The following is a 14,413-nucleotide window of genomic DNA, read 5'->3' on the forward strand; positions in this document are numbered from 1 at the left end:
TATAACTTTCTTATTTTACATCCGATTTTGATGAAATTTTCAGTGTTACGCTTTTTGTATTTTTCTCTTTTTATTCAAATCAACTTTTTGTTTGTTGTGGTGGACTTGTACTTTAAAACACTTATACAATTCTGACCTCTATCTCGTTCAAGGTTGAGGTCATGAAGCGCATATCAGCAGGTCAAACTCTGGGTATTTCCAGGCTCCGATTCATCCCGAAGACCAAGAGCCTTCGACCAATTACAAGGATGGGAAAGTCTGTCATCAGTGAAAAAAAGGTCAGTTTTTAATGGATCCACCGTAATTAGAAAAAAATAAGTGGTGTATAAACACACATACATGTAAGCGAAATTATTTGTTTGACTTTTTTAGACTTTACCAACATAATTGCCTATGGGTGTAAGGCTTGATACGGGGCTTAATAAAATGACTCTCCCATTGAATTTTATATAAGTTTTCCATTGTGTGTGTTCATTTCTCAGTATGTGGAGTGTGGCACGCATAGTCAACAAATATATCAGCCTTTGAGAAAGTATAGTGGGAATTATATATCAGAGGTTTCTCTGGCAATTACTACTTTCCCCAAGGGGCAAAGCCAGTCCAACCGAGGATTAATAATTCCCACTAATCTATAGAAGGAAAAGCCTGATATATTTGTTTTATATCCTCTAAATAGATTAGAACCAAAATCTATGCACTGAGCTTGCAGAGTCTGGTTACTTGAATTGAATGACCTATTCTCTAAGCCACCGTGCTCAGCGGAACACGGGTTGGTGTCTACGCCAACGCACCACGGGACTTACCCGTGAAAGACAGCTCGTTGACCGGCACGCCTGAGAGATAAGCTTAATATCAAGTATTCTTAAATAATCACATCAAAATATTGGTATAGCAAAAAATGTATTGAGGTCTGACGTCACGCAACATCATAGAATATATTTGGTCACATGATGCTATTTGAACCAATCACTATGCAGGATTTAATCAATGTAGGATATAATATGAAATGTATGTTGTGCTGGTTATGTGGTCCATCGAAAAGGTTTGAAAAGTGTTTGAGCTTCGTGGGCTGCACTCATCGCACTGCCTTTTAGAATTCCAGCTGTTGAATCAAATAGCAAGGAATTGTTGCTCATATAAGATTTCATGAGTCCTTGATTGCTTTACTTTGTAGCACATACATTGTGCTTTCTACTTGCATATACTATCTTAAATCTACACTATTATATATTTTCTTGTATTTGCCTGTTTTATTGTACACTATTATGTTTATCTCTAGGGCCTGAGTGTTAGACTCCTTCTTCAAGACCTGTTTGATGTCCTGTCCTTTCACAAGGTAGGTATGGGCCTACCCTTCCTATACCTACAACTAGGCAAACAATTATTTTTCTTATTTTCGGGGGCTAATTTTCACAACTTAATGCCTAAATCTGCAACATTTGATAAGCTGTTGTAACATGACCGTTTGTACACTCCAAAATCATAAACTCTTGCACTTCAGTCTCCTATGCTCTCCTGTAAATTCAATCTCCAAAGCTCTCCTTACTTTAATTTAACTAAAATTATTAAACGGAAGATAGGGTGAACGCAGAATAAATTAGAACTTAACACGATGAAGTCCAGATCAGCACTGACTTTACTTTCCAATCTAATCTTCCGGGAAGTTCTGCCAATGTACCCACATTGGATAATCATAGAAATCAACCAATCAAATACAAGGAAAATGGTATGAACTATGAAATGAACTAACCCTATTTAAAAATAAGAACCAATCAGGGAATAGAGAAGGATGGTCATGAGTTAAACTGAATCCTAATGAGAATTAAACAATAAGACCATGTGGAGTGGAAAGCTAATGGAAAACCAGGAAGCATGACTGAGGGGAAACTGAATGAAAGAATGAAATGTAATGAACCTGTGTTGCTATGTGAGATGTATTGTGGAGATGGAAAGAAGGATGAGATGAGTTGGAATGGAAATAAACAAGTTGAATGTAAACAATAAAGTATGGAAAGCCAAATGTAAGAGTACAGATTAAATAAATAAACCTAGCAAAATTTACTGTTACACTCTAACATTGCAATGAATGGGGATTTCCAGGGCTCCTTATTAGTTTCCAGTGCTCTATTTAGCATTTCGGGGCCCTGAATTGCCTCCAACCCCAGTGTAATTTTTTGTACAATTGTGATTGGATTTCCATAGCATGCTGCTCAGTGACTAATTTATATGATTGATTTTAGCATTTAAATGTTTTTTTTTTTTTTTTTTTTTTTTTTTTTTTTTTTTGGGGGGGGGGCTGCATGAGTGTGTATTATGTTTGTGTTTTTGATAATTGTTGATATATATGTTACCTGGTGGCCCCTTTTAATAGCCTTGCTTCTCCGGGGTCACCTTACCATCATTGTAATTTCCCTTCATTGTTGTTAATTTGTTTGTATTGTTTTTGTATTTTATGGTTAACAATAAATTGAATTGAATTGAATAGTTGTTCAACAATTAATCGCTAAGTTTTGTGTTCTAGAGCCTAGAAATACAACTGAAATTATGATCAGAACGGGGGCTCCGTAACACAAAGGTTAGCGATTAATCGCTAGTTCGAAAGACGGATTCTGATTGGTTCGTAGTCAGTCTACTGAGCAAATTGCACATGCAACGATGATCTCGATGGGCTATTTCATTTAGTGATTAATCTCGCTAACCTTTGTTTTACAAGCCCCCGATGGTAATTTTTTACCTCCTTCTTACTGTGCACGGTGTGGGGTATATATTGTGAATTGGTGCGGGATTAACGGTTCGTTCAGAACGCAGCACCCAGCACACCACCTTTTAGAATTCCAGTCATTCGATCAAATACGGAGTAACTACTGGGAGAAAAAATCTGGGCCCATCTTACCAAGAGTTAAGATTGATCCGATCAACCTCAACTGTATGGAAATCAATCAATAACTTAATTTCAACTACAGGAAATTTGGCTTACTGAATTTTCAAGAAAACAATGAATGCGTAAATATGCATCATATCTGGAAAATATTCTCACCAGCATGTGTTTTAGATGTTGATTTTGATTTTGATTTGATTTGATTTATTGTTTTCTTCTGCATCCATAACATTCGTATAATACATTTTCATAACATAATAAACATAATATGCTAGCATTTTTGGCATGAATCATAAATAAAGAGTATTAAAAAGATAATTTCAGACAAAAATGATTAACTATATGATATTCACAATTTGCAGGAGAAGGATTGTCATCATAAGCAAATTGCTTGAAAAAAACGACAATCCCAAACTTATACTAATTGAATCAATTAATACATTTATAAAGCAGAATGGGCATACATTTTCAAATACGAAACATGAATTCATGCAATATTATTGACGTTGCTGGCTTTCCATATTTGTGGTTGATCGGATCGATTGCAACTCTTTGTAAGACGGGGTCAATGGACAGTGATGATTCAGTCCAAATATCAAGAAGAATCATGGTCAGAATAATCAAATTCAAAGTCATATTCGGAACTGCAATTACAGTATTGGTAACATTCAGTCAAGATCAGAATTTGATTAAAATGTTGGTTTTGATTTTATACCAAGGTACATGAACCGACAATGATGGGTTCCTCCCTTCTAGGAATAGATGGAATCTACTACAAAGTATTAAAGTTCATACAGGATAGAAAAGAAAGGAAGGATACGAGGTGAGATATAGGAACATAGGATATCCCTGACTCGTATTAGAATTTTCCAGCTGCTTTGTGACTCCTGGGGGGTGTTTCACAAAGATTTAAGTATGACTTTAGAGTCGCACTTAAATACCGAGTTGCGTACGGTATGAAAGGCTTGACCGCATTGGTCAGATCGTGTCATGAGGACGCGCACTGATGCGTATCTATCAATAAGATCGCGCGTTGCATATCATGTACGCATCAGCATTTAAGTGTGACTTAAGTCATACTTAAATCTTTGTGAAACACCCCCCTGGTTCTGTCTTTTTGATCTACACTAGATCTATCTGTAAGAATGATCATGTGTATGTATTTTGTTTTTCACAATTTATGTATAGATCTGTAATAATTTAATTATTCACGATGATCTGCATGATGCGTTCTGAAGGTGGACAGTGTACTAGGTATTTTGTTTCAAATGGTAAAATCTTATTACATATATGTGATGGAAGATGTTTTTGCCTGTGCACAGTATTCCTCTGTAGTGAGTTATTTTAGTGTAATATTCTATATTGATATCATGTTTAATTTATTTTTAGTTTATGGAGATATTGAAGGATTAGAAGGAGAAAAATACACCTGCCCAAAGCCTCATCTAAATATGGTTTTGATAGGTTTCTGTCTGAATTTTCATCTGTCCAACAGCTTTACATGTACTTTCCTTTTAAAACTTAATCACATTTCATCTTTCTTTTTTTTTTCCAGACCACTGTACTTTGTGAAGGTTGATATTGAGAAGTGTTATGACTCAATCAAGCACAGAAAACTCCTTCAGATCATCTCAATGCTACTTCAAGGCCAAGTGAGTAAACATATTTTTGGAAGGAAATCATGATTTTTCTGCTGGGGCTAGCTTTCCTGTCTCTATTTTATTTACCTTATGACATTTTGAAGTGGAACATATTTATTTATTTTGTTTTATTTGCCCAGGGGTAGTCTCTTTGATATAGCACTGCTTTTACAAGAGAGCCCCATACAGTTAAAATACATAATACTATATAAAGCAGGAGAATTATAAAAGATTACATTATATATAAAAGCATGTAGACAAAAAATAAAATCAATTACAAAGACAGAAAATTTGCAAAAAAATTGTACAATAAATAAGTTAATACTAAATAGGTTCATTATTGCGGATTGAAATAATCACTAGAGGGTATTCATTTGTCTCGCAATCTACTATGGTCAACAAGGAAATTCGTGATCACTCTCACAAAAAGTGTTCACTGGCTTTCTAGGAAATTCGTGATCACTCTCGCAAAAAATGTGTTCACTAGCTTACAAGTTCACGAGCTTTCGAGTGCCGCTGCAACTCTTTATCAAGTGACGAAAATAAATAAATAAGTTGCTTTCTGGACTCAGATCTCAGAATAGCTCCTGTATGTTCATTCAAACAAAACTTAAGGCGACCGCACACCTTACGATTGGTCTGCGACTCAATTTTGGAATAAAACGTAGAATTTGATGCTAATATTGAGACTTGGAATATCTTATTGTGTAATGTTCGAAATCATCGTACGAATAATCTGTGACTATGCTATCATCCTTCTTAGAATTAAAGCAAATTTAATATATAGTCGTAATGACGTCATAGCAGTCGTACGATTGGCTACAATTTGAAACTAATGTGGCCTTTACTCCAAAATAAAGGCTTGCAATCTTACAAAATGGTTATATTAGTATTCTTTCAATTAATTTTAACCTCAAGTAAAATGATATGTTCCATTCACATTTTCAGAAAATGAGCAAAATGCGATTTGTTTCAAAATTGGATCGCGAACAGTCGTAAGGTGTGCGGTGGCCTTTAGTAGTAATACAGGATACCAGATAGCATACAGAACAAAGGACAAGAAGGGACAACAAAAAGAAACAAGTACAGAAGTAAAGGGAGAGTTCAATAAAAAAGGATAGATAGAAGGGAGAAAGAAAGGAGGGAAGATAGAGTAAGATATAATGAAGGTAAAAAAGGGAGGCTAGTATCATAGTGCGAACAAGTCATCTCGGGTTAAAACATTACTCCATTAAGCTATGATTTTAACAGAACTCGATCCTAACATTGATACTGAAAGATACACAAATGAGTTGTTAGATCAACATGATTAAAAGCTTGTGAAAAAAAATGGTAAATCTTTAACAAAGTTTTAAAGTGAAAATGTGATGAAGCCTTCCTCACACGCATCTCTTCTTTCCTTTTTGATGCAGGATAAACCAGATGAGTATTTCATCCAGCGGTATGTGACCGTGACGAAAGCAGCGTCGACATCGAGTGGACTTCAGAAGATGACACATCGTCATGTGACCACCGAGATGAGTATATTTCATCGTCAGCTAATCGAGATGGCCAAGCGTGGACAGATGAAGAATGCAATAATAATCAATCAGGTAGAAGGATCAAGGCTTATATCATTCAGTTTCATTTGTTAACCTGTCGATTAGCAAGTTGTGTGATCCTATAGATTTTGTGCAGGGAGCATCCGGGCCACATTTCATGAAAAGTTGCTATGATAGAAACACTCGTTGGAATGTCAATGTTTATTGGAAGAGCCAATCAGGAAGCAGAATTTTCACTGTTGTCATGGTAGTTGACATTCCAGCAAGAGTTGCTGTTATAAAAACTTTTTATGAAATGGGGTTCCAGTAAATAATGAATTACATGTAACTCGCTGACTCCTGAATAGTTTTGTTACAAGGTTTTGGATATCTAATGCAAGTTTTTTGATAAATTATCATTCTTTTTCTGACCATGAAGGAATTGATTATGTTAGTTTCTTTCTCTATCGCCATATACCACATTTTCATGGAGTGGTAGTTGCCAACTCATTCACCAAGCTTGATTTATTTCAATCCTGCAATGAATAGTTGAAAGTACTTTTTATGAAATCGGGAGAAAAGTTAATATGAATAATCAACAAATTTCAATGAAATGTTTGGTACATTTTATTTGTCATGGATATTAAAGGAAGATGACTCCTGGCATTCTATTGAATTGTGATATACAGTGCGTATCAAAAAAAAGTTTACACTTAGAAAAAATCCTGTAAAATCATACATTTGTAATATCCTGAAGATTTTTCCACATTTTAACATTGGTACAGATCCATTCAAGCAAATGACGACATAACAGTCGAAAAATATTTCCGCTTGAGTGAGCACCACTTAATTTTGAAAAGTTAGTGAAAAATGATTTGCGCAGAACTTTAAAATGGTTATGCGAATAAAAGTAGACCTTAATCATGAAGAACACGTGGAATTTAGCTAGTAAAATTGATATGAAGATATCTTTTACCTTTTTTAATTTGTCTACTTGCCCAAAACACTTTGAAGAGTGCATTGCTCCCCACCCCACTCCCCCACACACCGAGGCCATCGTGACGATATTTGCTTTACACTGAGCTGTGATTTACATAAAATGGCGTTGGCTTGATTTTCATTTTGTTAATCATTATCAAGCTTGGGAAAAGTGTGGAGAAACAAGTATTAAGTGAAAAATGAAATGTAAACCCACTTTAAATGATAAAAACTTAGTGAAAAATGCTGGAGATGTCTGATATAAACTTTTGTTCAGATTCAGTTATGTCCTCGGATCCAGCGGGCACAAAAAGGGTAAAGGTTGTGCTGACTGAGTGTTGAAATTTCAATTTGGGTGGCAAAATTGTTACAAAATGCTTGAATGTATTCGTTTTATTTCAATTAACTAAAAGTGCAAGGGAAATGTATGAGAAATGTTTCACAGGATAAGTTTGATTTTGCCCTTTCCCCTTGACATAGCGTGAAAATGAGCACTTCTGCGCAAACAGATTTCTGCGAGCTTTACAAAAATGGACAGTGCTCACTCAAGTATAACATTCTGTCAAAACTTATACTTTCATTGGATAGATGAGACCCAAACCAAGAATATATGTGAAAAAATTACCCACATGTTGTATATTTTTTAATTCCCAGGGCTTTTACAAAGTGTAAACTTTTTTTTGATACGCACTGTATAATTTTACTCAACGTAGACTGCGTTATAACTTGGTTTGATAATTAGAATACCACCCAATGCCATTCACTGTAGGCCAAATATGACTTGGGCATAATCATTGGATAATTTTTTATATTATATGTTAATATCAGGTACACACAGTGAAGGTCACACCTAAGGAATTATTGCACAGACTGGAACAGCATGTCACGTCGGATATAGTGAAGGTACTTGTACTTGTTGATTCTCATCAGCCCTTCTAGTTGGTATCTCTCTTAGTGTTGTAATGTCACATCTGGTGGGTGTTTCATAAAGCTGTTCTTAAGTTAAGAGCGACTTTAAGAATGACTGGTGATCCTTTCTTGTGGTAAATGGCATATTCATTCATTTCATTGGCGATGGTTTGGCACGTAAGAAAGGTTCACCAGTCGTTCTTAAAGTCGCTCTTAACTTATGAACAGCTTTATGAAACCGCCCCCTGGAGAAGGGTGAACATTCACTATATCATGCCTCAATAATATAGATATTTTTCTCCTTTTTTTTGGGGGGGGATTTTCAACTCTTCATATGGATATTAAAAAGAGACAAATTGTTTCACAGAGATCCCACGTATGTACATATTTTCAACTCCCCCCAAAAGAACTAACAAAAGCGGAAGAAAAAATAATAGTACACTGATAAAGTCAAGACATTCCTACTTTAACTACATTGCTATTGTTGCTCGAAGTCAAAAGTACAGTGCTTCCTACCGTAGCGACTAGGAATAGAGTTCATGGAATATCTTATGTATCTTCTTAGAAGTGAAGAAATCTTGTTCTGGTCTTTGTGATGAGAATAGAAAGACAGACAGAGAAATGAGAGAGAGAGAGGGATATATTGATAGAAGGGGAGGAGAGAAAGAAAGAAAGAAATTAGGGATAGTGGAGAGGAGGATAGAGGAAAGGAAGGAGGAGAGAGGGGAAAAATGTGGAGGTAAGAGAGATAAGTTGAAGACAGAAAGTGTTACAGTTTGATTGCCATGTTGGCATGATTAATTCTGAAGGATAGAATCTGTCATTATTTTCAGAGCGGTAAGAAGTACTACTGGCGTCACGATGGTATCAGCCAAGGCTCCATTCTTTCATCCCTTCTCTGTAGTATATTCTATGCACATCTGGAGAGGTGTTATCTTTCAGATATAGACCAAGAAGGAGTATGTTACCACTCTCATTTCAAAGTTATATTTTTCCCTCCATAGTTTCTTCTATATTGAGGCCGTTCTCATTACGCTTTCTAAAACTAGTTTACTGGAAACCGATTCAGGAAACCAGTTTGGAAGATTGCTTTGCTTGCATTCCCACTTGACCACATGAAAGTGGTTTTCAAAATAACTTCACGTAAAGCGATCTTGTTGCTATGGAAACGCTCTCAGTGGAGTAATACGTTTCGCGCAAAATTTGAAACCGCAGCGTAGGCATTCTACACCTGTCGTGTGGAGTAGCGCGCTCAAAATGTGCGAAGATCGCTTCCCGAAGAACGGTTGTGTCCTCACTTATGTTAAAACCAGTTTACCGAGGCGAAGCGATCTTGAAAACTACATAGTGAAGTGGTTTTCCGAACTGGTTTAGAAGATCACTTCCAAGACCGCTTTGACCGTTCTCACTATGGGTTAAACTATTTTCCACTAAACTAGTTCCAGTAAACTAGTTTTAGGAACGTAGTGAGAACAGTGTTTATGTATGTAATATCTTGTTGGAGGTTCTCTGCACAGTTCTTGATTGTTATTGCTTTTAATGAAAAATTTGAAAATATAGAAAATACCTCTGAAACTATTAATGGTGTGATGGTGTAATTGATTTATTTCACCTCTTTTTGATGACATTAATGTACATGTAATGATTCACCAAATTTTCATGAATGATTTACTATTTAGCGTTATAAAGGAATATATCTATAGGTTGTAGCTTGGTATATGGCAATCACTTAAAATAATCATCTTTTTTTTACTTCCTACCCCCATTTTTACTTCTCTTTATAAACTGCCCAAGCCATAATAATTTGAGAACAAGGCAACTCTTCATATGGATTATTAAAAAGAGACAAATTGTTTCACGGCGGTCCCACATATGTGGGTTGGATGTACTGTACATATTAATATTAATATTAATATACTCTTCCAATTGTAATGTCCCCTGCCCCATAAACAGAAGGTAATGATTTTCTTGAAATCCCTGTTTAGAGTTAAACAAATCTTTAGGCTTTAGATTGGGGTTGTTTATAAGTAAACTTTACTCTTTTACCCCTAATTTCAATAATTCTATGTGTTTTTTTTTTTCATTTCTGTTGAATATTTTCTGTAGCTGATGATGAGATTGATAGATGACTTTCTTCTGGTCACCCCTCATCTTGACAAAGCTCAACGTTTCCTTCATCTCCTCCTCTCAGGTTGGTAATACCTCAGTCATATCTGCTCTACAGCGGCCATTCGGCAAGTAAAAAACAGCAGTTTTATTCATTTTTATGCAAACCACCTAAGTAAACGGCTGTTTTTGACTCGCCGTAGAGCAAATGTGACCGATGTATTATCCATTATTTTATCATGGTTCTTCATTAGGGGAGCATTTCATGAAACAAATGTTTACTGATTACTGTTACAATCTACATAAATCCTTGCATATGATTGGCTCAGTAAAATCCTCAGTGAAAATTATTTCTTTCATAAAACATTCTCCAGTGGAATCCACACCAAGGGTCTTTTTGAGAGGAAAGAAAAAAAAAGAAAATTTGAAAAGCAGATGGGTAAATTTGAAGGGAATGTGACAAACAGTATTTAATCAAATTATGAATTATTTAAGAATAAAAAAATCCTAAATAGTTTTTCTCCCCTGACCAGTGTTTTTTACTCTGTGACATTGTTTTATTTTTAAAGACTTACATATGTATATCACAGTATGCTTATATTATTGAGGGATTGGTATTAAAAGCTGTGGTGAAATCTCGCAATAGGCAAAGCTCCAGATGTGGCTTGTGTTGCAGAATTTCCTGATAGCCATTTCTGTTTTTTACTCCCTAAACATTGAATTTTATTTTCATTTATGTCATTGTTTCCTTAGTAGCTCATGTGATATTATGCATATCTTTTCTTTTATGAATCTCAGGTGTGGAGCAGTACGGATGCAGCGCCAATCCTACAAAGACGTTGGTTAACTTTGATTTTATGTTTGATGGTCAGATGGTTCCAAGGTCAACAGGTTAGTATATCCGCCCTTTCACACGGTAATAAAAGTAAGGCTAATGACAAATTTTTAGCATGTGTGAAACCAAACTAGAATCATGAACGCTAATCACAATCACGAATTCAAATTCTACACTGGAGGTGAATTCCAGTTCAGTTCCACTCAAATTACGGTACGAATTTTCTATGTGAAAGCTCCGATGATTCTAAAGACGAATTGCAATCATCATTACAATGATGATGATTCAAGATTCAAGCGTGAAAAGGCCCTAAAAACCTCCTAATTTGGGAAGTCCAACCCCAAGTTTTCTCCATTCTTTAAGCAGTCCAGGGAGTGCTTGAGCCATGATAAGCTGATAACATTACAACCTCTTCTATAAACTAGAAAACAGAGATGAACCAATACTATTAGGTGCCCATATAAAGGGGGTGGAACATACCCTACATTCTTTACAAAATTACCCAACATTATATCCATTGCTTCTTACCCACAAATATCAAATTCTCCCAATGAATTTTCACACCAACAACTTCTAAGCCCAAGTTAGTTGGAGCAAATCAAACGGATTCACGCTTCCCTGCCAGCGACATGAATAAAATAATATGCATGTGGTGGAAAAGGTAGTATGAGTAGGAGGAAGTTGGTAAATGTATTATTGTTATTATTTTATGATTTATCTTTTTACAGAGCTGTTTCCATGGTGTGGTATAGTGTTCAACACACAGACATTGAACATCAGCAACGATTACACAAAATACAACAACGTCAGTAAGTACATCAATAATATCCCTACAATATTCGCAGAATTCTTCTGATGTATGTTGTTAATGTTGGCTACCTTGTCAAAAGTCCTGTCTGCAGGGAACCTGCGAATGGATTTTCATAACCAATGCTGACATTTCATTATATACAAAATAATTGGGAAGGCATGAGAGCCGTGATGAAAAGACATGTGAATCCTGTATAGTTACAGACTGTTGACATTATAACTTAATGTAACTGAAAAGTGTTTGTTATTATGTACATGTATGTGGGAGTTAATTCAGACGTTTTTAAGGGAGGTTTCTGGTTTGTTACATCCTGATGAAAGTTTTTTTTTCTGACAGGTATCAGATATACTTTGACAATGAACAAAGACGCAGCTCTACATAATATGCGCACCAAGCTCATCTGGTAAGTCAATCCTCATGATCATAAATACTAATACTAATAATATTAGTGGAGCGTTGTGGCCCAGTGGATTAGTCTTCGGACTTTGAAACAGAGGGTCGTAGGTTCGAATCCCAGCCATGGAGTAATTTCCTTCGGCAAGAAACTGATCCACAATGTGCTGCACTCAACCCAGGTGAGGTAAATGGGTACCGGTAGGAAGTAATTCCTTAAAAAGCTGTGTGCGCTATGAACGCCTAGCTTAGCCGGGTAATATAGGAGCGCCTTGAGCACCTAACAAGGTGGATATGTGCGCAATATAAATACCCTATATTATTATTATTATTATCAATACTTGAATTAAAAAGTCGACACGCAAAATTCTTCATTGAACAAAAATATATAAATGAGTTTATTAATTAAGCACTAAATAACATTCATTTGATTAAAAACATATTCCGAAGTTATACTATTTCAACATTTTTCGAATTTCATTTCTACAGGTCTTTGAAAGCCAAGAATGTGAGCATATTCATGGATCCACTAGTAAGTAATGTTGTACTAACAATTTTAGAAGATGATACTAACTTAAAGTCATCCTCTTTATCTGTATTTTTGTCTCACCTGCATAGCAGAGTGAGACTATAGGCGCCGCTTTTCTGGCGGCGGCGGCGTCAACATCAATTCTTCACCAAAGGTTAAGTTTTTTAAATGACCGCATAACTTAGAAAGTATGCATGGAGCTAGATCATGAAACTTGGACATGAGGTTAATCAAGTATTACTGAACATCCTGCCCGAGTTTCAGGTCACATGACCAAGGTCAAAGGTCATTTAGGGTCAATGAACTTAGACCATGTTGGGGGAGTCAATATTGAAATCTTAACCTAAGGTTAAGTTTTTGAAATGTCATCATAACTTAGAAAGTATATGGACCTAGTTCATGAAACTTGGCCATAATGGTAATCAAATATTACTTAATATTCTGCCTGAGTTTAAAGTCACATGATCAAGGTCAAAGGTCATTTAGGGTCGATGAACTTTGGCCAAGTTGGGGGTATTTATTGAATTACCATCATAACTTTGAAAGTTTATGGATATGATTCATAAAACTTGGACATAAGAGTAGTCAAGTATCAGTGAATATCCTGTGCGAGTTTCATGTCACATGACCAAGGACAAAGGTCATTTAGGGTCAATGAACGTAGTATTGTATAATTATATGAATGGTATTTTTTGTGAATCATTATTTTATAGTATTCAAAGTCAGCACTGCTGCTATATTGAATCACATAATGCAGGTGAGACTGCCAGAGGCGATCCACTTGTTAGATATATCTGTAGTTCTATTTTATATTAACATATTCTATGAATCATAACTGAAAAATTACTTGTAATCAAAAACTAATTCAGTGGTTTGAATTTTTTTTTTTTTACAATTCAGTAAAAAGCATACTGAATCACTAAGACCTACAGGTCTCTCCCGATATGAATGATTTTGGGTGTGCAGGTGGACCACTATATTGGGTTTCCCCATACTGTATGAATAATGCACTGTGTTCCTATAGGTTGTGACTTTCTTTTACATAGAGCCTCCACTTAACATCCCCTCCGAGGGACAGAATGCTTTCCATTCTATCATAGCCTGCATCTATATGGGTGTGGCACTTTAACAGAAAGGCTTCAGTTGTCCGTCCAGGGTTGTATTTAACATTGATCTTTATTTTGAAAGGCAGACACTTTACTGACTGAGCCAACTCGCTCCCTTAGACAATGCGTAGTTATGATTATATTGCTACATTTTCTTTCAGATTAACTCTTTCCGAACGATAGTCGTCAACGTCTACCATCTGCTCCTACTCCTGGGTTATCGCTTTCATTCTTACTACCACTGCCTAGCAAACTGCATCCAGAAAAACACACGCCCTCTACAGTTCTACAGTAAGACAGTCCTCTCTGTATTTGTATAGGGGAAATTCAATCAAAAATGTATGTTCGACCATTCATATACAATGGTGCTAAAAAGTTAGTGAACCGCAACAGAAGCTGCACTCCTTCATGCTGAGTGTTGAATGTAGACAATAACACTACACTGTCCGGCAAGCCCAGAGAAACAAACTTCATTGAATGTTATATTTTATCACCTGACTTTGCAATTGAATTTGGTAAAAGCTAGATGGCAAAACCTGAATACTTTTAAATATGTTCATTTTCTGGCGGGGTTCACTAACTTTTTAGCACCACTGTATGTTGGACCTCTCCGAAATAATGTGTGTCTGTTTGATATTGCATATGAACGGTTCTACTGCTCTCAAATTGTTATTGCTAAAGCAGAAAAAAATGGGAATCAGGGGAACA

At 35.8% G+C, this 14,413-nt stretch overlaps 1 protein-coding gene across 4 annotated transcripts in view; it reads left to right on the plus strand.

The window, feature by feature from the left end:
- The window catches only part of LOC129279567 (telomerase reverse transcriptase-like), a 45,625-nt gene that overhangs the window by 27,391 nt on the left and 3,821 nt on the right, over positions 1 to 14,413 (plus strand). For 3 of the 4 annotated variants that reach the window (XM_064111540.1, XM_064111541.1, XM_064111542.1), the window contains exons 16-28: positions 153 to 278; positions 1,280 to 1,336; positions 3,598 to 3,701; positions 4,434 to 4,530; positions 5,931 to 6,110; positions 7,845 to 7,919; positions 8,759 to 8,884; positions 10,032 to 10,116; positions 10,830 to 10,922; positions 11,595 to 11,675; positions 12,014 to 12,080; positions 12,560 to 12,602; positions 13,867 to 13,996. In XM_064111540.1, coding sequence (XP_063967610.1) covers positions 153 to 278; positions 1,280 to 1,336; positions 3,598 to 3,701; positions 4,434 to 4,530; positions 5,931 to 6,110; positions 7,845 to 7,919; positions 8,759 to 8,884; positions 10,032 to 10,116; positions 10,830 to 10,922; positions 11,595 to 11,675; positions 12,014 to 12,080; positions 12,560 to 12,602; positions 13,867 to 13,996 — 1,264 coding nt within the window. The remainder of the gene's footprint in view (positions 1 to 152; positions 279 to 1,279; positions 1,337 to 3,597; positions 3,702 to 4,433; positions 4,531 to 5,930; positions 6,111 to 7,844; positions 7,920 to 8,758; positions 8,885 to 10,031; positions 10,117 to 10,829; positions 10,923 to 11,594; positions 11,676 to 12,013; positions 12,081 to 12,559; positions 12,603 to 13,866; positions 13,997 to 14,413) is intronic. The other variant, XM_064111543.1, reaches the window with a different exon arrangement.

The sequence above is a fragment of the Lytechinus pictus genome, chromosome 16 (assembly GCF_037042905.1).
Source record: "Lytechinus pictus isolate F3 Inbred chromosome 16, Lp3.0, whole genome shotgun sequence".
Taxonomy (NCBI): Eukaryota; Metazoa; Echinodermata; class Echinoidea; order Temnopleuroida; family Toxopneustidae; genus Lytechinus; species Lytechinus pictus.